Source organism: Colobus angolensis, unplaced genomic scaffold (genome assembly GCF_000951035.1).
Source record: "Colobus angolensis palliatus isolate OR3802 unplaced genomic scaffold, Cang.pa_1.0 Scaffold7, whole genome shotgun sequence".
Classification (NCBI taxonomy): domain Eukaryota; kingdom Metazoa; phylum Chordata; class Mammalia; order Primates; family Cercopithecidae; genus Colobus; species Colobus angolensis.
This window is the reverse complement of record NW_012120709.1, coordinates 30085789-30108005: the sequence shown is the minus strand read 5'-3', so window position 1 is coordinate 30108005 and position 22217 is coordinate 30085789. Positions and strand designations below refer to the sequence as shown.

The 22217-nt window shown below is 50.3% G+C and overlaps 1 protein-coding gene across 4 annotated transcripts in view; it reads right to left on the bottom strand.

Annotated features, from left to right (window-relative positions):
- The window catches only part of GRAMD1B (GRAM domain containing 1B), a 99243-nt gene that overhangs the window by 37659 nt on the left and 39367 nt on the right, over nucleotides 1-22217 (bottom strand). For 3 of the 4 annotated variants that reach the window (XM_011927001.1, XM_011926999.1, XM_011927002.1), the window contains exons 2-3: nucleotides 8303-8513; nucleotides 1639-1659 (exon numbers count right to left, since the gene is read on the bottom strand). In XM_011927001.1, the coding sequence (XP_011782391.1) occupies nucleotides 1639-1659; nucleotides 8303-8513 (232 nt within the window). Of the gene's footprint in view, nucleotides 1-1638; nucleotides 1660-7446; nucleotides 7468-8302; nucleotides 8514-22217 lie in introns of all 4 variants that reach the window. The other variant, XM_011927000.1, reaches the window with a different exon arrangement.

Here is a 22217-nt window from a genome sequence, read left to right as displayed (position 1 = left end):
CAGCATCTGCTTCTACCCCATTGCTACGCAGAGTACTCAGGCGGAGGCTAAGGGAGAAGGAATCGGGGGAAAGGATGGCGGAGAGAAGGGGAGAAAGTAAAGCCTGTTGGAATCAGACAGAGAGGGAAACCTACCTGGGAGAGTGGAAATCAGAGAAACAAGCAAATGGTGGGACATTAAAAGAAAGGAAAGGGGTGGAGTCAGAGAGCAAAGGGCTGAGAAGAATCCAAGGAAGCATAGGCTGAGACGAAACAAAAGGCTGAGCTAAACAGCAATAAAAAGAGCAATGACAGATGAGAAGAGGAAAGAGATTAGCAACAAGGACAGGGGCTGGCCTGTCCAAACGGGGATGTCTGAACTGTCTAACAGGCCTGCAGCCACGTGGGTCCTGTCCCCCTACGGGAGGCTGAATTTGTGCGATGCTGCTCAAAAAGGTGCCAGGGGGAGTTGAGTGAAGGATGCTGGGGTCCCCATGACAGCTGGGCTGCGGGTTGCTCCCAGGAAGCTCAGCACTCACCCCCCTCCCCTCTTCTGAGGCCACAGGCCAGGAAACTTCCTAGAAGGTAAAGGGGCTGGCTCAGAGATAGAAGTAGAGTCTGGCTTCTCTCCCACCCCAAGATACCTCAGCCCATAACTCCTCTCCACAACTCAGCACAGCCCACCAAATTCTGCCTTGTTTGTGGTGCTGGGCAGGTGGTGGCCAAGGCTTGCAGATCAACAGCACCCAGGAAGAAGAGCTGGTCACTGGGCAGCAGGATGTTGGCAGCCGCAGGGCTCGTGAGCACATGCCTGACTTTGAAGAAACGCCCAGCGCTAAGTAGGAAAACACACACCAGCCCACACAATTGATCTGCAACCCTGTCCCTACATTAAACCCACGCCTCTCCCCTCCAGCCCATCCCCCGGCCAGAGTACCCTCCTCAACTCTGTCCTTCACAGCCACAGCTACTCCATGCCCACGTCTCCTGCTGGAGCAGAACCTGGTGTGTGCAGGGAGGGGGCAAAGATGGCTTTCCCATGATTCATCAGAGTTAGGTGTGAGGAGGGCAGGCTCAGAGGGTCATCTGAGGTCAGCCCCTCCACTGTGAAGTCCCCAAAGGGCAGAACACACGGCGGGGCCAGCTGAGAGCTCAGACGGCTGCTCTGCAGGGGAAAACGTCCAAATCCCACCACCCAGTTTGTGTGACTGAGAGGCTGTGGCCTCTGCCGGGCCTGCTTACTCCACAACAGTTTCTAGGAAGAAAATGAAGTTCAGGCCCCCAGGCCGCCCCAGCACCAGAATTCTGTCAGGCTCTGGAGCGGCCACTCCCTCCCTGGCGGGTCTCCTCCTTTAGGGCTGATAGACCCTTATCTAAGAGCCTCGGTGAGGCAGTGGATAGGGCTGGCCACGCCTCCTCGGTCCCCTGAACGCAATCCTCCCTCTTCAAGGCTGCCTTGTCCTGCTGCAGAGAATAACCGCTGCAGCTGGTTTAGGAGTAAAGGGGCTGCTAAGGAAAGAAGCCCACAGGAAAGCCCAATCGCACCTCACACTCCTTCCCCCCAACCTCCAACCCCCTCCCCCAATCTCACCCCACGCCCCTTCCCCCCAACCTCCAACCCCCTCAGGTACCCAACAAGAAGGGAAACAGGAATACTTACATTATACCAACTCTGGCTTTTCTGAAAAGAGAAAATGAAAGAGAAGGTAGAATTAGTCAGGGAAGAGATGGGGGAAGGGCCAGGGGAAGGTACACAAACAGCGGAGGGTGGGCAGGGAGGAGGGGTCCAAATGCAGCTGAATGCTTCCCATGTGGTTGCTCAGGAAGGGTCCTCCTTTCTCAAGGCAGTTCCAGAAAGGAGGCCCGGGAGCAGTCCATGCTGGAAGCCCACCGCGGGCGGGGTGGCAGGCAGCGGCAGCACCAGCTACAGCTCAACCAGAAGGGAGCTGGAGCCCCATCGCAAGGTTCTGATGGGGTGAGGGGCGCACGTGGGCATTCGAGACCCAGTCCCCAAACGGGCCCTGACCAGAAGCAAAATGTGATGGCGGCCAACCCAGCCTTCTGCTCGAAGACAGCTCCCTGTAAAAGGCAGGGCGGGACACTTTCGAGGTAGAAAGGGGACTACCTAAAACTCCCTCCAACTGCACTCTCAGCAGGCGGGAGCAAATCCCTCCTGTGCCAAAAAACGGGCTGTACCTAAACTGTGACGGTCGGGGAGTGCTCGTGGGTTCTGCATGGGGCAGGAGGTTGAAGGGTCCATTCCAACCCAGTGGTGCCATAATTCCGAACAAGCAAAATAGATCCCACCCCAGCTCCAGAACTTAGGTGTTCTCCATTCCCAGACCCGGGAAAAAGGGGACCTGAATGTGTCTCAGGGGAACAGGAGGGCCAGCTAAGATCGTGCCTTGTCTGTCTTCAAGCCCTATGGCCAGTAGTCCTTCACGTACATCCCACTTGAAAGATAGACGGACACGCAGATAGGCAAGCTTGTGTGCACATATACACATACATACTCATACGCATACACACACACGCACAAATACACACACATACACACACATACACAAACACACATACACACATGCACATGTACACGCCACACATATTCACACACACATGCACACATACACACTACACACACATGCACACATGCACACACATGCATGCACGTACACACATTCACAGACACACATGTACACATACACACCACACACACGCACAAATACACGTACACACATATACACACACACATACACACACACCACACACATGCAGACATGCACATATACATGTGCACTTGCACACACACCACACATATATACACACATACACACATATACACACAGGCACGCACATACACACAGAGACACACACATATACACAGAGACACACATATACACAGACATACGTTCACACACACATACACACGCACACACGTGCATGCACACACACACACACACGCCTAAGCTCCATCTCTTGGTGGAGCTCAGATTATTTTCAGTTTTAGGGATCACTGGGTGGAATACCTTAGCTCTACCCAGAGGTCTGGATCCCCTCCACGTGGTGGTAAAGCGTCCGGACCCAGAAGGGCAGACAAGAGAAGCCACGGTCCTCGAATGTCTGCTGTGTCTAGAGGGGAGGAAGTGACTGTGTACCCAAGGGTGGGTGTGTGCCCACGGTGGTGACCGCTGGTCATGTGATCTATCTCCCCCATTCCACCAGAACTCTGTAAAGATGGTCCACCTTCACCCCACAGAGAGAAAGCAGTCCGCAGAGGAGCTGGAGGGGGCTGAGGGACCTCGCGTGGGTGGGGCTGCTTCCCAGCAGCTTTGCCCTCACACATGCCCTCGATGGCCAGGATGTGACCGGAGGCCAATGGCAAGTCCCCCTCTGCAAGGTGCTCTCCAGGGTCACTTCCCAACAAAGCCTGTCACCACGGTGCCTCCAAAGGCCACACCCTCCCATCGTGGCTTCATCCCCACCTCCAATTCCTCCAATTCAGAGGTCTCAGCAGGTAAAGGGCCCAAATCCAAATATTTTGTCCTGAGAAAGGTGCGGCCACATGGGAGTCCACAACCTGAAAACTCGCCTCTAGGCACTGCAGCCAAGGCTACCCACTTCTGGAGGAGGCAGACGGGGCAAGCAGGCTGCGTCTGGGGTCTGCACCTAGGGATGGCTCACTTCCTGAGTCCCCACACAGAAGCCCGATTCGGAGCCCACAGGGCAGGAGGCTGTGTGGATGTTCGTTACAAAAGACACCTCCCAGCAGTGGGAAGATGTGCTCTGGGAGCGGCCGGCCCCAGCGGCCCCACAGTCTCCTCGACTGCAACCCAGGTCATGAGATCTGCTTCACAACGGAGAAACCATCTCCCAAGCTCCCAGCTCCTCGTATCAATGCCATGACCTTCTTATAAGACACTAGCAGGAAAGGGGGCAACAGGAACATGGGCTGACAGGGGGATCCCAGATGCCTGTGACTCCGCCTGCACGGGGCTCCCTCCTGCCCCAGGTAGACAGAAGTAGATGGCCCCTTTGCAAGGGCTGGCACATCGGCGCTTGTGCCTTCCAAATCTGTGTGGAACAAAGTATGAGGGTCACACACAGCCTCAGACAGGGAAGCCAGTCCTGTCTCTAACTGCTCTGTGATGCCCTTGTATCTAATGTTTGCTCTTCTGTAAAGGGTGGAGAAGAACATGTTTAAAGAACTGAAAAGAAACGTGAAAGATACCAAAGAGCAGGACTGTGCTGAGGCTCTGCCCTGAACCAGCAATCTCCAGGTGGCTTCTTACGTGCTGCCACTGAGAGGCCACAGGAACAATGGGTCCCCCCTTCAGGCACGTCCAAAGCAGCCCCTGAGCCTGTCCACTGTGGGCAGGGGTCCCTAAACTCTGCCCAGCCTGTTGGAGGCACATTCAATGCCTGTGGTTCTGCATTCCCATAAATGAATCCCAAAGGCGCTGCCAGACAGGAAGCACCCAGACCCTCAGGTGCAGGGAAGTCAGAGGAGCTGCAGGCCTCTGAGGGTGAGGAGGGGCGCCCCTCATCGTCTGGCTTTAGTTTGCTGTAGAGCCCCTACCTGGAGGACCAGGTCCGAGGGAAGGAAGGCACAGAACCAGGGAGCAGCGATGGAGGCTTCTCTGACAGCTTATAATAAATGGATTTGGCCAAAGAGGAGGAAGGGAGTCAGGACAGAGACACAGCTGTTGGGGACACGCTCATTTCTATCATTTTCCCTAGAAGGTCTGAAAAGCAAGCACTTATCGGAATGCAAGGCCCCTGGAAACAGAGGCAGGTTACTGGGAGGTGGTTTCCAGAAACATCTCGCACTGCAAAGGCTCTGGGAGTCTGGAAGATTAAGGTGCGGGGTGTGGCGGGGGGCGGGCAGGGACTAGGGGAGCTCTACATTTAGTAGGAGTTAGAAATAAAAAAACAATTCTTACTTTGATCAGGTTAAGTCTGTCATACTGAAAAGAAAACCACAAAAATGAGATTTGAAAAAAAAAGGAAAGTCAAAGGAGGGTCAGTGCCACAGCGCGAGGGCGATGCCCGCACCGCGGCGGGAGGGCGGGAGGCGTGCAGCTGGGCAGGAGGAGCCGTGCGTTGCCGCACCTGCTGCGCGCGCCCTCAGGGCAGGTGGGAGAGCGGTAGAACGGCCCCTCGCTCCCTCTGGTGGCCACAGGCTGTCACTACAGGGCGGAAGCTGGGCGGCCGCACAAACTCATCGGGAGGGAAGTGCTGGGGCAGGGCTGCACCTAGGAGGGCTCGCCCAGGCTGCACAGTGATGGATCAGAGGGGTCGGGCCTTAGCGATCACCTGGTGCCATGCCTACATAGTAGCAAATGAGGAAACTGAGGCCCAGAGAAGAAAAGAAAGATCCCATGCATGGGACCTAGGGAGAAGCAGAGGCACTGGCCAGCTTGCCCAAAAAATATAAGGCATGGTGTCCTCTGGGGTAGCCAGGAGACAGGAAGTGAGGTGGACTAGCTACAACAGTATCAGTAAAAATAGCTATGAAATGACTTGCTGGGAATACATGTGATTAACCCCAGAAGATGTTCCACTGGGGAGGGGCATGTCCCCATCCCGCTACCAGACCCTCCTCTTTTCGCTGCACCATCTCCTCCAGGCCCTGGCCTTCAAAGAACCTAATTCCCCTAGTGGTTCTTGTGTTCCTCTTCTGAAGTCTGTGTGTCCTGCACATGCACGTCCCAGGCCAACACAGCAGCTCCCAGCCCCACCGGGGATACTGCCGCGTCCCTCCTCGCACAAGCCCGTCGTTTGTTGACTCCATTGAAAGGATGGCAGGGCAGGTGTCGATGGCAATGATCGGTGGGAGAGTGAGGTGGGGAAGTGGGGAACCAATGTCAGAAAACTCAGAATGTGTCTGCCAGGGATGGGCGTGGCATCCACCCAATTGCCCAGGAGAAAGGAGACCTGCGCTCACCCCAGCCCCTCCCTCCTCAGTTCCTACGAAAAGGCCCAGATTGGCTCCTGATTCCTGCTCGGCTCTCAGTCCCTTCATTATGTCTCCTTTTAGCCTCTCCAAAATCCCACTCAGAATTCTACCTGGTCCCTGACGCCTGTCCTGGCTACCCCATTCAAATGATTCATCCTGCCTCGGAGCTTACAGAACATCCCCAGCCACTCACGAGTCATGCTTGGGGTGTACAGAGACTGGATGGAAAAGTGTGCAGGAGCAGGGAGCGGGGAGCCTGATGCCCGTGTCAGGCCATATCCTTCCTCTTGCCAACTGAGCCTCCAACACCCACTAGTCCCACATCAAGCCAGAGGTGGGAGGCACTCAAGAGGGGCTGCCACAGGGCATTTCAAAACCCCATCCCCAGATACCAGACATGCCTGCACCTGCCAAGCTGCTGGAGCCCACAGAAATCTCCTGCTGGCTTCCTCGCTCCAGGTGAAGCTCCTCCTCCCCTGTCCACAGCCAGGGACTGCCATTTAAAATCCTCAGAGCCAAGATGTGCATTTAGTCTGAAGGTCACAGACTATAGGATTAGCCGTGTTGCCCCTTGTCCTTCCCTCAGGAAAGGGAACAGCTGTTCACCCTCCTCCCCAAAGCTCCGAGAGACTTGGGACTATTATTAAGTCATCCTCGGCTTCCCCTTCTTCAGGCTGCATCCTACCCCCTTGCCCCATGGGCCTTGCTGTTCCCCAACACCTATCGCTCACCCTCCACTCACTGCATGTTCTCCTATGGCCTCAGAATTCCTGGGCTCCTGGGAAGGACTCTGGCACTGACCACATCTCTCCAGGTCTGCCAATGTTTGCCAACCTCCAGGTATTGGCACCCCACCCTCTGGGAGAAGAGCTCCCCCCTCTGATCATGATTCAGGATCATAAGCACACCATGAGCCCCAGTTTGGGCAGTGGGTAGAAACGCTAAGGGGTGCCCAGGCTGAGCAGCTCTCGAGTGGATAGGAACAGAGCATGCAGGCAGAGCTCCTGAGGGCGTGGCTGCTGCACCAAGGAACTCATTGACCTGAACCCCTGCCCCTCAATCAGCACAGCCCTCCTGCCATCCTCACTCACCACTGCTGGGCAATCCAGAATCAATCAACCACCCAAGGGGAGGGGCCTGCAGTAGGACCAGATGGGGTCTCCTGCACCAAAGGAATGAAACTAATGCCAAGCAGGACTCTGTTTCTCAACCACACCATGTAAGGAGGGAATAAACTCCCAGCCAGAGGCAGTGTCCAGGGAGCAGGCAGACATGGGTGCAGGGTGGGGAGTGGGGGAGGGTCTGTACTCCGACATCAGGTGCAGTGAAAATGGGCCTTCAATGACTTCCAAGCCGGCCTGCCGGGGGACAGTGGGGCCGGCCCTTCTGGGAAGGGGACCAAGCAGGATACAAGGGCCAGAATCGGCAGGGCCAGAGGGAGGGGGTGCTGAGCACTACAGACAGATCGACACTGGAGGGGAGATAAAAGGACAGAGACAAAAGATGGCTTACTTTTGAGAGGCGCTTGTGACACTAAGACCATGCATGCAAAGAAGGTATTTGGGAAATGGTGGGGAAGAAGAGGAAGAACAAGAAATCAAAAAACAAATTCAAGGGGGAAGCCAGCTCCCATGCCCCCCAGGGATCCCCAATTACCCCTTCCCAGGCCCTGGGGGTCCCAGGGTGAAGAAAAGCTTCCTGAAGGAGCCCCTGGACAAAGACATCTCCTGTTCCCCAAAGGACCGAGGGTGGGGGAGGACATCTCTGGGGAACCATAACTAGCCCAGGGCTCCCCACCCCCGGGGCCTATTTTAGGCCTATCCATGGGCCAAAGGCCCCGGTACTCAGGCGGCAGCGCTGACATCCTTGGGAGGATGGAAAGGCCCTGCCACCCTCCTCTCTGCCAGGTGAGTGGCAAGTGGATTAGTGCAAAGGTAAGGCAGGAATGACGGCCAGGGAGGAGGTTAAAAATAGCATTCTGCAAGGTTCCCTGAGGACTCTCCCTAGCAGTATAGCTGTCCCAAATAATGTTCCCTTCTACCCCCGCTCCAGGGACCAAATTTGAAAACGGTAGCAGGAATAAGCAGATGACCCCCTAATGATTCCCAGAGTATCTCCCCTCCAAATCTAAAAAAAATACGAGCCTCCCTACCTCGCCCAGCCCGCCAAGAATGCTTAGCGGGGAAGATATTGACCTAGGGTCTCTCCTGCCTGTCCCGCCTCACCTCACTGGATAACGACTATCTCTGGGCCATTAGGGCTGTGAATCACGTGAGGACCCTGGCAGATGTTCTCCAGCTCACCACCCCAATATCGCTCCCCGCAGCCCCTGACAAGGAGGTACCGCCTCCAATTGGGTCCCGCTCACCTTGGAATTTTTGCCGCCGCTCCGGCCCGACTGGGAGGAGCAGCTGCGCTGCACGCCCTGCTCCGGTGTGGACGGGGACTTGTCCGAGGAGTGATCTGAGCCCTTCTCCACCATGGTGTCTCCGTCCTGGTTCTGCGGGGTTGGCGAGCGAGACCGCTTCCGGAGGATGGGCGAGCAGGCCGGAGTGCTGCGGTTGGAGTTACTGGCAGTGCTGCAGCGGCAGATGGAGAGAGGGAGCGGGGTGGAAAGAGGAGGAGGAGGAAAGGCAGGCAGTCAGTGATCGAGGCCAAGGACAAGTCCAAAGGAGCCAGCTCAGGGAGCCAGGTGAGGGGCTGGGGAGAAACCGGGAGAGGGGCCCAGGCTGCGGCTTGCCGCACCGTAATACTGCCGCTGGCCACCGGAGGGCAGCAGTGCCCATGTGCCATGACACAGACGCAGGAGGCCAATGGGCAACTGACATTTAGACATGCATCCATCCATCTGTCCGTCCAACTCATTACTGTTTGAGCCCCTATGAGATGCCAAAAACTGTCTGGGGCATATAGAATTTAATATTTGAAAGGCTCACTGGAGACCATCCAATACAATCGGCTCATTTTGTACATGCTGCAAATGCAAAGCTTCTACATTTTGTTCAGACATTTTTGTTCATGACAATAACAATTACAGTCCTGTTTTTCACAGCCTTCACGTACGCATTATTGCTCAAAACATTCCACCAAGGGAGTAATGGCAAGTACCATAATCCCTATGTTAAAAAACGAAGACCAATGCCTGGCAGAGGGACGCTCAATGCCCGCTGATCACAGAGGGCTTTGGAAACAAAGTGCGGCTCTTCTGATTTGTAACTCACCCGCACCGTATTATTTCCTTGTAAAGAAGCCGTGTGGGTTCCTGCTTCCTCTGCCCGGGGTAAAGATGCGCACAGCCCAAGTTCTCACATTCCATATCCCCATATCCCAACATTTATTCCCAGTAAGTACCTTGTATTTCCCACAGGACCAAATCCACTTACACCAAGGCTTATAAACTGCAAACAAAATATTGACTATTTGATATTTCACTTCTGTTTTCAATGGACTAGAAGAAGAGATGAGAGACAGAGGGGAGAGAGAAACTGAATGCAGTTAAATGTTTGCTTTGCTTGCGAGAGTGGAGAAAGGAAAGAGATGGAGAAAGGGAGAGGCTAAGAAGAAAGTGCCAGCAGAAATGGGAAGGAAAGGAAATGTGAGATTGGAAAGCCAAAGAAGCATGGGGCCGGAGGGGTGTCCTGCCCACCCACTCAGCAATCTCTCTACCAGGTCAGGCTTCAGGAACACCCTGGACCCCGCTGCAGGCTGCATCCCAGCCTTCCCTCGGGGAGTGGGGTGCAGGGCTGGGGACACTGTCATTTGCATGAAGATGCAGCTGTGACCTCAGATGTTCCATTGGCCCCATTTGCAATGAAAACCATGCCCCTTTCAGCAAAACCTTCCACCTGGGCATCCTTAGCAGAGAGAAAGGGAATAAATTCCAAGAGCCTAACCCAGCAAGCGTGGGCAGGAGGGAAGCTGGGGGCAAGGAGTGGGGTAACTTTTGGAAGGAAACTGATAAAGAAAAAAAAAAAAGGAGACCAGAGAAAAGGAAGATAAATGTGCCCCAAATATGTATGGAGAAAAGCAAGGCCCAATGTTCCACTGCATCCTAAAACAGAATTTGCATGTAAAATCTCATTCCTAATACTAACAATGATTGTGATTGGGCGAGGCCCGTTTTTGCCCCACCCATTCCTTATCCTTACTCTCTAAACTCGTTTGCTACCATAAACCCTGGAGAAAGGAAGGTACATTCCTTTTCTTCGGTTGGAAATGCCAGGCCATGGGGCTGGTGGCAGGCAGATGCTTGAGTGCACAACCCCTTGGGAATTGTGGAAAGCAGGTGCCAACACACGTCTTTCTGGGGTAAGCCTCCTTGCTCGAGGGCCAACTCCAGCCCACAACCACATATTCCAAGGTTTAAACTGTCTTCTGGGATTATGTTACTAAAACAATGGGGACCTCTACCCTCTAGCCCCAACTATAGTAGTTTGCTCAAAAAAAGAACTAGAGAAGTTGGGAGTGGTGGCATGAGCTGTAATCCCAGCTACTTGGAAGGCTGAGGCAGGAGGATCATTTGAGACCACAAGTTTGAGACCAGCCTGGGCAACATAGTGAGATTCTGTCTCAAAAGAACTAGAAAAGGGATGACAATCAAACACATGCCTATCAGACACAATGGCCCCACAGCCGTTGTGTATTTTCCTTAGATGAGGGACATCTTCACAAATTCCAGACCCTGAAATGGAAAGGAGATGCCTTCATCCTTCCCCAAACCCAGAATCCCTGCTAACTGGCTTCAAGCAAGAGATAGGCAACACATTCTAACCTGGAGGAAACTGACTCCAACTATCCAAAACCACATGAATCTCACATCAAATGATCAAAGCATGAGAACTCCTCACTGCCCAGCAGCCCCACTTCAGCCCACCCTCCACATACCATGCAAAGATCTACATACCTAAAATGCTGCCTTCAACACATTAGCCAATAAACAACTTACACCGTCTCTCTGCTCTTAAGGCTGTTGATCATCTGTGCTGTTCTTGGAAACTTCTCCCTGATGACACGCACCTCTCTTCTACTCCTCCGCCTGTCTCAACTCTTGCTACCCAGCCTGAAATTAATCCTTCCCTAAAGGTGAGTCTGTCACCTCCCTGGCCTTCTCCAGGTTTCTCTAACTCCAACCAGGCAGAGACTCCTCTACCTGCTTCCGGCCCTGGTCACAGTCGCTAGCCTAACCCAACAACCAGCTGCCAGCTGGATGCTTCCTCCAGATGATGTCTCGGGAGTGCCTCACGCTCAATATAGAGCTGGACATCTTTCCTTCCAGATCTCCGCCCATGACCGCCCATTCTTGATGGCAATTTCATTACCAGGTTTCTCAGGCCACAGAGCCCTCTCTTCCATCTCACTCCATAAAAAATGAGTCACTGAATTCCACTAATTCTATTTCTACAAAGCTTTCTACCTCATCCTTCCCTTCCTTCCCCAGGGCCCCAGTTCGGGTTCAAGGAATTCTGCTCACCCTCTTCCAATAAAGAGCCGGTTAAGTGGTCTTCTCTGCCTCCTTTTCTTCTTCCTACTCACTCACAGCTGTGTCATTAATCTTTCTAACTACAAGCCCAACATCTTACTATGCTCTACTAGCTCCCACATTAAAGTCCAAAATCCTCAAAATGGAATCTAAAGTTCTCTGCTAAAAGTAAATGACACCTCTATGCTTTTTCTCTCCTTATATGCTCTTAAAGGGCTTGCATATTCCACACTTACACACTTTCCCCCAGTTCCCTTAATATACATGCTCTTTCTCCTGCCTCCAAACTCCCATACGACTCACTACTTGAGCCTAAAGAGCCCTTGCCCTCCTCATCTCGCTGCTGGAGTCCTGCTCATTCTGTTTGTTGTTGTTGCTGTTGTTGTTGTTTGTTTTGTTTTTATTTTATTTTTTTTCCTGTTCATTCTTCAAGACCCATCTCAAATCCCACTTGCTCCAAAAAGCTTTTCCAAACCTCTCCCACGGAGCTGACTAAAGCATTGAACGCACATAGCCTGGTATGAAGGACCTACAAACTCCTGGAGGCACAGCCCTCTGCACGCCCCGCATGGCCCAGCAGGGCTGTGTCAGCGGCATGTGTTCCATTGAGCTGAATCCCACCCTGGTGACAGTCTTCACCCCCTTGGCTTTACCAATCCCGAATATCAAGATGGCTCCCAAATCTGTACCTTCAACCTGCTAATATTCATCAAAATAGCTAAACATTATTGAGGGTTCATGAGCTCCTGGTGTAGCACTGAGTACTTATTAAATATTATTTCATTTAATCCCCCAACCAACCCATGAAGTTGCAACAAATAGTATTGTTAGTCCCATTTTTCAGGTGATAAATTTGGACTCTTGACAGATTAAGTAATGCACCCAAAGTCACACAGATGGATGGGAGGCAGGGCAAGATTTCAAACACAGGCCTATCTGATTGTCAAGCTCATTCTCAGAAGCAGGCATTCAGTCATGTTTGTTTGCCGGGTGGATAGAAAGATAGACAGATGGAAAGACAGTGGGTAGCTGGGTGAGTACAAAGAGAAAGAAGGAATCAACTTCCTGCCTCCAGGCCTCAATCCATTCTCTCTTTTCCTGTCAAAGTGAACATTCTAAAAAGAGGATTTGGCATTTTTTTCATCCTTTTTGGTGACCCCTATAATTTCCCACCCTCTGTGGAATAAAACCTGAACTCTAGACTGTATGTTCCTCAATTATCTCACTCAGCCTACCTCTGAAAACCCCAGCACTGGCTACCTTTCCAACACACCTCTGCCTCAGCCATCAGGGTCTATCTGTGCCTCTGTGTCAGCCATCAGGGTCTATCTGTGCCTCTGTGTCAGCCACCAGGGTCTATCTGCACCTCTGTGTCAGCCATCAGGGTCTATCCGTGCCTCTGCCTCAGCCATCAGGGTCTATCTGTGCTTCTGTGTCAGCCACCAGGGTCTATCTGTGCCTCTGTGTCAGCCACCAGGGTCTATCTGTGCCTCTGCCTCAGCCATCAGGGTCTATCCGTGCTTCTGTGTCAGCCATCAGGGTCTATCTGCACCTCTGCCTCAGCCATCAGGGTCTATCTGTGCCTCTGTGTCAGCCATCAGGGTCTATCTGTGCCTCTGTGTCAGCCATCAGGGTCTATCCGTGCCTCTGTGTCAGCCATCAGGGTCTATCCGTGCTTCTGTGTCAGCCATCAGGGTCTATCTGTGCCTCTGTGTCAGCCATCAGGGTCTATCTGTGCCTCACCTTCAGCTATCGGGGTCTATCTGTGCCTCTGCCTCAGCCATCGGGGTCTGTCTGCACCTCTGCCTCAGTCATGGGGGTCTGTCTGCAGATCCTTTTACCATGCACACTCACTCTTCCATGTCTCCATGTCTTAGCAATCTCTCTCTCTCTCCCTCTCTCTCTCTCTTTTCCTCTGTCCCTCCAATCACCTGATGGACACCTACACTTCCAGACGAAGCCCACATATACCCCTTACGTGTCCCCACCCGGTGCTCCACCTCCACTCTGATCCTTCTCTATAAAAGAAGAAATGTTTGCCGTTCTAGTTCTAAGTCAGCAAAGTCAGCACTAAACTTGCTAGAGTCCCGAAACTCCTACAAGGTAACCCATTACCCCATAGATTTGGATGTCCTGCTGAGCAAATAAAACCAATTCCTGAGTATCTTCTAACATACAACATACATAACATAAAGTTTCAAACAAACTTTATAATGTGCCAGTCACCTGACCCTGCCACCATTACTCGTAACAGGATGGCAATATATTTCAAAATCTTGGGATTTAAGAGCTAAAAATAAAAAAGACCTTGCATTTGCTGTAGGGATGGAATGAAGACTGGTGTTAGATGGGCTATGGGACTAAGACTCCCTCCCAGAGTTTGGAGTTAGTATATTCAACTCTCAACTTCACATGTAAGAAGCCTGAGTCTAGGGGGTTAAGTGCCTGGACAAGGTGATATGGCTCTGGATCTGGCTCTTCAGTTCCACAAACATTTCCTGGCATAACACGAGGCGTTCAAGCTCATTTTTGTGAATGAGAAAGGATCTGCGTGCTTGGGATATTACTAGTCAGGAAGAGCTAGAGGCCTATTCTTCTCGTGTTAATATAATCAGTAAGCCGGATGACAGAAGAGAATAAAGGAAAAAGAGAAATGCTGCCTTGAGGATGTGGCACTGGTGCTAGATTCAGAAAATGTGCTGGAGTTAGCCAGGTGAAAGGTATGGGGTTCAAGGAGGGCATGGTAGGAGAGAAGAGAATGTGGGGGGTGGCAGACAGCATGAACAAGGGTGAAAAGGCATAAAATAGAATGGGATGTATGGAACACTGACAGAAACCATGTGTCACCAAGTATAACATGCTTCAGCTGATGTTTTAGAGATTCCTGTAATCATCAGCTCTCACTCATAACAGGTCCTCTAAGACCCTCACCAGCCACCTTTAAGCCATGTCAGGGGCCCCAGAGGCCATTCATTTATTCCCCCATTTCCCCTATTTTTAAAACCTCCAACACAGGCTATTGCTGTCCTCCCCTGGTTACCTTACTAGCAAACAGTACTCCCTGAAGTCTGACCACAGTATCTCATGCCACCTACAGTTTGATCCTACCTCCTATAGTTAGGTCCAGCTGATGTCCTTGAGAAAACGGAAGTAGAGAAGGAAGACGAGAACTCTTCAGGCTTTCTTTAGTGACTCTCTGCAGCATCCCTGCCCCTACCCCCACCCCCTGCACCCATCTCAGACACAGTGGCCGCTACACCACTTTGCTTGGCTTTCTTCCTCGTCCTTATCCCCGGTGTGGTCCTGCAGGCACAAGGCAGACCTTGTCAGCAAGCCAGCTCCCTGATCAGCTAACCGTGCATTTTGCAGAATCCTGAGTAGAGCAGAATAGTTAGTTGGCGTTCTGGTGTGCCTCACTTGAGTTAACTTGTTTGCCTTCAGAGAAACTCATTTCTGCCCCAGATATTGCAAAATATATACCTGTCTCTCTGGCCCCGGGTGCCTCCACCTGTTCAGACTGCAGCTGCTCCTTCCTACTTCCCTCTGCAGAGCATGCCCTGGCTGCCCCAGCCCTGGAGCATTCCCAATCAGACTCTCAGCCCCTCTTCCCACACCTGAACACTGCAATGAAGTGCTGACTTCATTGTTTCTTCTAAGCCCAGCCCTACAGTGACCTGGATGATCAAATGTATGGCTGTAATCATCTCAGTGCCAGGAGCACTGGTAATGAGAGATACAAACACCTATCTCATAGGACTATTGTGTTAAATGAAATAACCTAAGTAAACTATTTAGCACAGTGCTTGGTACACTCCATAAATATTTTTGAGCTGCTGCTATCATTAAGAAGGCTCTTGGCTGGGAGCCATGGCTCATACCTGTAATCCCAGAACTTTGGGAGGCCGAGGCAGGCAGATCACTTGAGATCAGGAGTTTGAGACCAGCCTGACCAACAGGGTGAAACCCCATCTCTACTGAAAATACAAAAATTAGCTGAGCATGGTGGTGCACACCTGTAATCCCAGCTACTTGGGAGGCTGAGGCAAGAGAATCACTTGAACCTAGGAGGTGGAGGTTTCAGGGAGCTGAGATTGTGCTACTGCACTGTAGCCTGGGGGACAGAGCAAGACTCCATCTCAAAAAAACAAACAAACCAACAAACAAAAAGACTCTTTTCCCTCTCTGTAAAATGTGGAGTAAATATCCTCGTCCCCTTTCCTCAGAGGCTTTGATGCTCCCAAGCATCACTTCCCATAGTAGGAACCAGGAACACAAAGGATGCTTCCTTAACATGCAGAATCCCAGCCTTAACCTGACACCACGCCCCATTTCCCCAATAAATGAAATTTTCCAGTGGATGGCCTTAGGAATCTGCATTTCAAAATAAGTATCACAGTTCATTCTGAAGCACTCTGAAGGTTGAGAACCACTACACTCCCAAGAAACTATCTCTTAAGTATCAAGGAGTGACTGACACATCTGCCCAGGTCACAGAGACCTGTTTACAACTCTGGGTATAACAGCTGTGCAGTGTCCACCAGGTAGGTGGACCCGCTGGAATAGTAAAATCATTTGAGCTTGTCATAGGAATTGCTAATGTGGAAGAATCTGATGTGGAGATGATGAGGTGTAGGCAGAACCTGATGGGACATCACCTTTTGGTGTAGGAGCCTAACGATTACCATTGGTGCCAAGGACCACAGCCATATCACAAGCATCTCCTCTGTCCCTGCCATTTGTAGCATGGGGTAAAAGCTGATGACCAGTCCCTAATTCCTAAGAGAAGACTACCCTGTTACCTAGTTACACGTGTCCTATCCCCGTGCTGATTCCAAAGTTTCATTAATAATCCTTCTCAGTTCTTTATAATGCCACCACAAATATCCATATGAATTAGCCAGCTCCCCTTTGAATTTTCCCATAGCACATGCTCAAGTGGCTGAGAGAGAAGAGCCACGGGTGTATCTGTATAACATTTGCATGAAATTTACATGCTGCCTGCAAATGCCTCCATTTGTAGGTCTGCCCCGCTAAACCAGTTCCAAATTCAGGGTCTACGAGGACTCCATGAAGATGGTTATTCTTTCTGTATTATTGCTACTCACTTGCTAGAGTCTACATTCTGTGCCCATGTCACGGCAGGTGGCAAGGGCAGACCCAACCAGAACCTTGTAGAGGGGAGTGAATAGCCCAAATCACAAATACCAGCAGGGCCCCCCATTCCCCTTGGATCCTCCTCCTTAGATAGCAAACTACCGGTCACTGGTAGTGATCTGGTACGGCTTGCTTCACTCCTTGTCATAAACCCCTGAAGTTCCTGGTCTCAGTTCCTTTTACTCATGAAAATCAACCCACAGTCCCAAGTTCCCAGAAGATTTGACTGGTTCAGAGAAAGAGCTGAAAGGGCCTTTCAGGTCCAACCCTCTTACTGCTATGAATACAAAAGGTCCAGGGAGATGACACAACTGTCCACCAAGGAGTTAACAGACAGCAGGATGGTTCTTCCCCTTCACAGCTCAGACTCAGGCACCTAACAGTGCCAATCTCAGTGCCTCCCCTTCCCCACCTACACGCTTTTCAGGATGCTGGATGGGGCTGGGGTTCAAAAGGATAAGACCTGCACTGTTCTAAAAGGAGCTCCCTGTGACCATGCATGGAACCTGCTCTCCGTGTGCCTATCTCTGGCATCTAAACCTGGTGATAAATGCCACCAGGTCCAGTTCCCTTTCTAGGGGAGAACATCAAGCTGTGATTACCTGGTTGAAAGAAGTGACCAGAACAGCTTTGAGAAGAGACGCTTTTTTTCCCTACAGCATAGAAGTTCTCCTCCCAAACTTACACTAAAGCAGAGTCTCAGCCTGGTCCAGGTGTGCCACACTTTGGCCTAGATTTAGCAGCCGGTTGCCTTTCAGCAAGGGACAGAAAGGGAAAGGGCTCCCAAGCTAACGCCTTTCTTCCCTGTCACAGGTCCTACAAATGCCATCTGCAGATTTGACACAGAATGGGCCTTCCCTACCTGCTGCAAAGGCAACATTTGGACGGAAATGAACCTCTTGTTCCCTCTCCTCCGTTTGGGTAACTTGTGGAAATTCCTGGAGGCCTTTCCAAATCGGGCTCTTGGGTGAAGTACACACGGTGTTCAGGGACAGGGTGTGTCCACAATTTGGACCAAAGGTGGAACTGGACTGTTGCCAGGTCCAGACCACCGGCAGAGACACCTTACAAATGGAAGGCTGACAATTCTCCAGGCTCACGAACCAGCCACTGTGGGCCATCCAAACATTCACTCAGCGTCCACACGACCCACCCCCCGACCTCCCTCAGCACTCTGTCCCTCACGTGCCCTATCTCTGTAAATACTGAGTAGATAATTCAGGGCACTTCTTATGGGCAACAAGCCCCACTTACTGATTCCTCCTTCCTTGTCTTGTATAAATATTTAAGTTAAAAAAAAAAAAAAACCCAAAACTTAAAAAAAATTTTTACAAAGAAATTTAAAGGTGGGAGAGCCCATCTAAAACATTTGCAGCCAGCTGACTAATTTAATACCTAGACATAGTCTCATTAGGGATCTCCTCAACCCTGGAAGGAATTACTTGGTGCAAGGGAAAGTCTGAGCAGTGACTTTGGTTGTTGATGAATTTATTAATTGACTAATTAACATAAGGGCAAAGTCCATGGAAAGTTTTTGGCGAAGTAGAGAAAAGTAAAACTTTAGTTACCCTTCTACTGGCGTTCTCAGTCCAGAGGGGTGATAGGAAGAGCTGGACCTGGGCAAAGGTTGTTTGCCTTCCCTGCTCAGGCCAAGGAGAAGAGGTCCTTCATCACCATGGCTGGAGTCTCCATCATCCCACGCCCCCCTGCTGCCTGGCCTTCCTACAGCTTCTGTTCAGTCCAGAGTTTGGAATTCAATCCAGGAACAGGCATGACAAACACTATTTTTCATTTCCATGGAGACAGGCCCTGCAATAGAACCAGGACTCCATGCCTGAAATGACAAAACAGCCTGACCCACTTTTCCCCCTTCCTACAAAAACAAAATAAGTTTGTCTGGGTCCCGCCACAGCCAAGGAGGAAAAAGCAAGAGTTCCTGTTATCTCTACGGATATTTCAAAGAGGAACAAATTATAACCATATTTGAAAACACTGATACTGCTACAGAACCAGTGTCAGAAATCAGACAAAGGGCTCATCGTCTGCAGTAAATCCATTCTGCTTTTGCCTCCGAAGCAGCTGGGGAGAAGGTTCATATCCCCTAAGAGAAGGACTTAATGACCAACTATCCAACTTCTTATAGACTCCAACTATTTCCTCAACTCGTCGTGCACCATTTCCTCCCTCATTTGATTCCAGCCTCCCTGGACCTTTCTCTTTCTTGAACAAACCCAGTTCCCCTAGGATATTGGCACTTGTTAGTCCCACCGCCTGGAACTCTTACTCTAAACTTTTGAATGCTGGTTCCTTTTCAGCCTTCAGATCAAAGCTCAAAAGTCACCTCTTCAGAGTAGACTTTCTTGAAGGACCACTCCACATAAAGTGGCCTTCCTAACCCCAGGCAATCATTACCACGTGGCCCTGTTTCCCTTCACTGCCCTTGCAGGAGCGGAAATTGTCTTGTTTTGTTGTTGCTGTTTCATTGCTTACCACCAGGCTGAGCACTCCATGGGGGCTGGGGCCATGTCTGTGTGTGCTTCCCCAGTACCTCCAGCAAAATGACTGGCACACACTGGGTTGCAGATACATAGTCCTTGAATTTTTAAAAATGGGATATTCTTAAAGCCGTTCATTCCATCGTTCAGCCACTCTGATAGATATGTCTTTCTAAAGCTGGCCCTAAATCTGCTTTTTTTTTTTTTTAAAGGCCAGCCTTTTAGTCCTTTTTCTGGTTCTTGGGTCCATGAAAACTAAAATATGACATCACTTCCAGACTCTCTGCTAGCCTTGTCACTGTCTAGACATCAGGGTACCCGATTTTAAAATCCTGAGCTGACTGGTGCCCTTGAGAAAATCACTTTTTCTTTCTATGCACCTGTGTTTTTTGTCTGTTGCATGATCACAACCTATTTTCCTGGAGTGAGAATCCTTTAAATAATAAACCTAATTAGACCATGCATCCCAAAAGTAAAGAGCTTCCTATAATTGCTCATGGAGTGAAACAGGATTAGCAGTGGAATGTGAATTCCCAGTTAAGAAACTGAATCCTGTTCCTAAATTCAGTCCTTTCCACGTGGCAAAGACACGGGATGAGAGTACAGATTGTCGCTAGGCACATATTCAGCTACTTCCTACATCCACAGGGCTGGGACAATAAAGACTTAAGATGAAGCAGAAGATACTGAAATCAAACATAAGAACTTACTGCTGTTGTACAATTTCCTTTTCCTGAGATTGTTCACAACAGAACAAATGCCTAACATTTAGGGGACAGTCCTGCTGGGTTTGCAGGCTGAGTATTGGCTGAGCTGATCTACAATAGTCCATAGTTTGGAAGGAGCCCATAGTGGTCACGTAATCCATCCTCCCACTGGATGCAGGGCTCCCTCTGCAATGGCCCTGACAATGGCCACCAGGCCTCTGCTTCAGATTTCTACTCACAGAGCTCCCACTGGCCAGCTGCTTACGTGTCGGGGCAGCTCTAATGGCACTCTTACGTGCCACAGTCCTCATTCCTCTAAGACTCTCAGTGATCACTATCTGTCCAAATCTCTGATTTTAATAGTCTTTAGAAATTAACCTAACCTTGCTGATTCAATGTCATTAAGCAAGAATCTTTGGAGCACCTCTAACTTTGTATTACATATTCATCCTGAGGGCCCAATAGGACAGCAACAGTGTTACGGTTGTTTGTGTCCACACGATATTAAATGTGATATTGGGCACACAGTAAGAACTTAATTACGGCCAGTTGCAGTGGCTCATGCCTGTAATCCCAGCACTTTGGGAGGCTGAGGTGGGAGGATTGCTTGAGGCCAGGACTTTGAGGCCAGCCTGGGCAACATAACAAGACCTCATCTCTACAAAAAAAGAAAAAAAAAGAAAAGAAAAATTAGCCAGGCGTGGTGGCAGATGCCCGTAGTCCCAGCTATTCAGAGTTTGGGGCAGGAAGATCACTTGAGCCCAGGAATTCAAGGCTGCAGTGAGCTATGGTCACACCACTACACTTCAGCCTAGTCAACAGAGTGAGACCCTTTCTCAAAATAAAATGAAATATGAAATTACATTAATAAAATAAAAGTATATAATAAACTTGCCTCTAACAATCTCAGTCAACTCTTTAAGTACAACCCCACCCAAAGTATTTCAGAAGCCTCAACGTTCAAGGGAATGGAAACTTGTGAAAGCAGAAAGGCGCTAAACTCTCCCAGGAAGCCCCTTCCTCAAAAGAGATTTCCAATCCACTGGGAGGCCAAGTCCACTGGAACAAGGTAAGGAGTTCAACTGAATAGAACTTCCAGCTTCTTCTGTGTTTGCTCATCAAGGGCCCCTCCCCCATCCTCAGCAAGAGAAATGCTGCTACTAAAACCTGCAGGATCCATCCATCCACCCATCAAACAGTTGGTGAGGACCACGTTCTATGCCCATGCCAGGTAAAAGTCTAGGCATTGGGGATATTGTCTCTGACTCTAAGAAATCCACAATCATCATGGGAGAGACAGACATGTAATGAACTAACACCGTGCAGTATCTCTCATCACCACTCATCAAGGGAGACAGGCCAGGAAACTGAGGAATAGCCCCCAGGAGTTACGTGGCCTTCCTGACTCAGGCCTTCCTCATGTCTGATCTGGGGACAAGCCACGCCTCTCTGAGTTTCCGCTTTTATTATGCAAGAACGAGAGTGGATGCTGCCTAACCCACACAAGGACATGGAGGAGGATGACAAAGAACATATAAAGAATACACTGTGAAGTACTGAGAGCAGTCGCATCTCTGAGACAGAAGGACTCAGATCTAAATTAGGCAAAGCATCCAGAAACAAAATCCAGGCAGTCTGGGCCCACAGTTAACTCAGCATCACCAGCCTTTCCTCTGGCCGGGGCCACATCACCTCAGCGCCAGAGACTGCTATGGTATTGTCAGGTCAATGTTCCTCCAGAGGCAGTCAGACCAAGGCTGTGCAGGCCGGGGAGAAGTTGTAACATGCCACATGCCCTGCCCCTCATATCACTCATCCCCTGACCTCACTGGCCTACCAGGATGGCTAATCTCTGCCTGACCGCTGGGATTCAAACTTGGTTCTGATTTATTTTTCTGCTATAACTCAAACCGAAGCATACCGAAGAATGACCACATGTTAAAGTCAGAAATTTTAGAAGAGAGAAAACTGTGAGAGGTCAGTCCCACTGCTGGCTTCAAGCAGATGCCCGTCAACCAAGAGAGGATTTAGTCTAATTTAAAATACATTCAGGGTATGAAATCCCAGGGCTTTTCCCTTGCCACCCTTCTCACTGTCTCCTGCTATCATCGGGAAGTTATTTATGATTTTAAAAAGAAAAAGCCCAGCCTGGGCAATATAGAAAGAGCTGGTCTCTACTACACTTTTAAGAAAATTTAAAAATGTTCTTAAAATTAGCCAGGTGTGGTGGCTCATGCCTGTAATCCCAGCTACTTGGGAGGCTGAGGTGGGAGGATTGCTCGAGCCCTGGAGACAGAGGTTGCAGTGAGCCGACATCATGCCACTGCACTCCAGTGTGGGTGACAGAGTGAGGCCTTGCCTCAAAAAAAAAAAAAAAAGCATAAAACCCCATAATTTATTTTGTTCACAATGTCATAGAAGAAAAATATAATGGCTCTTTACAGTTTC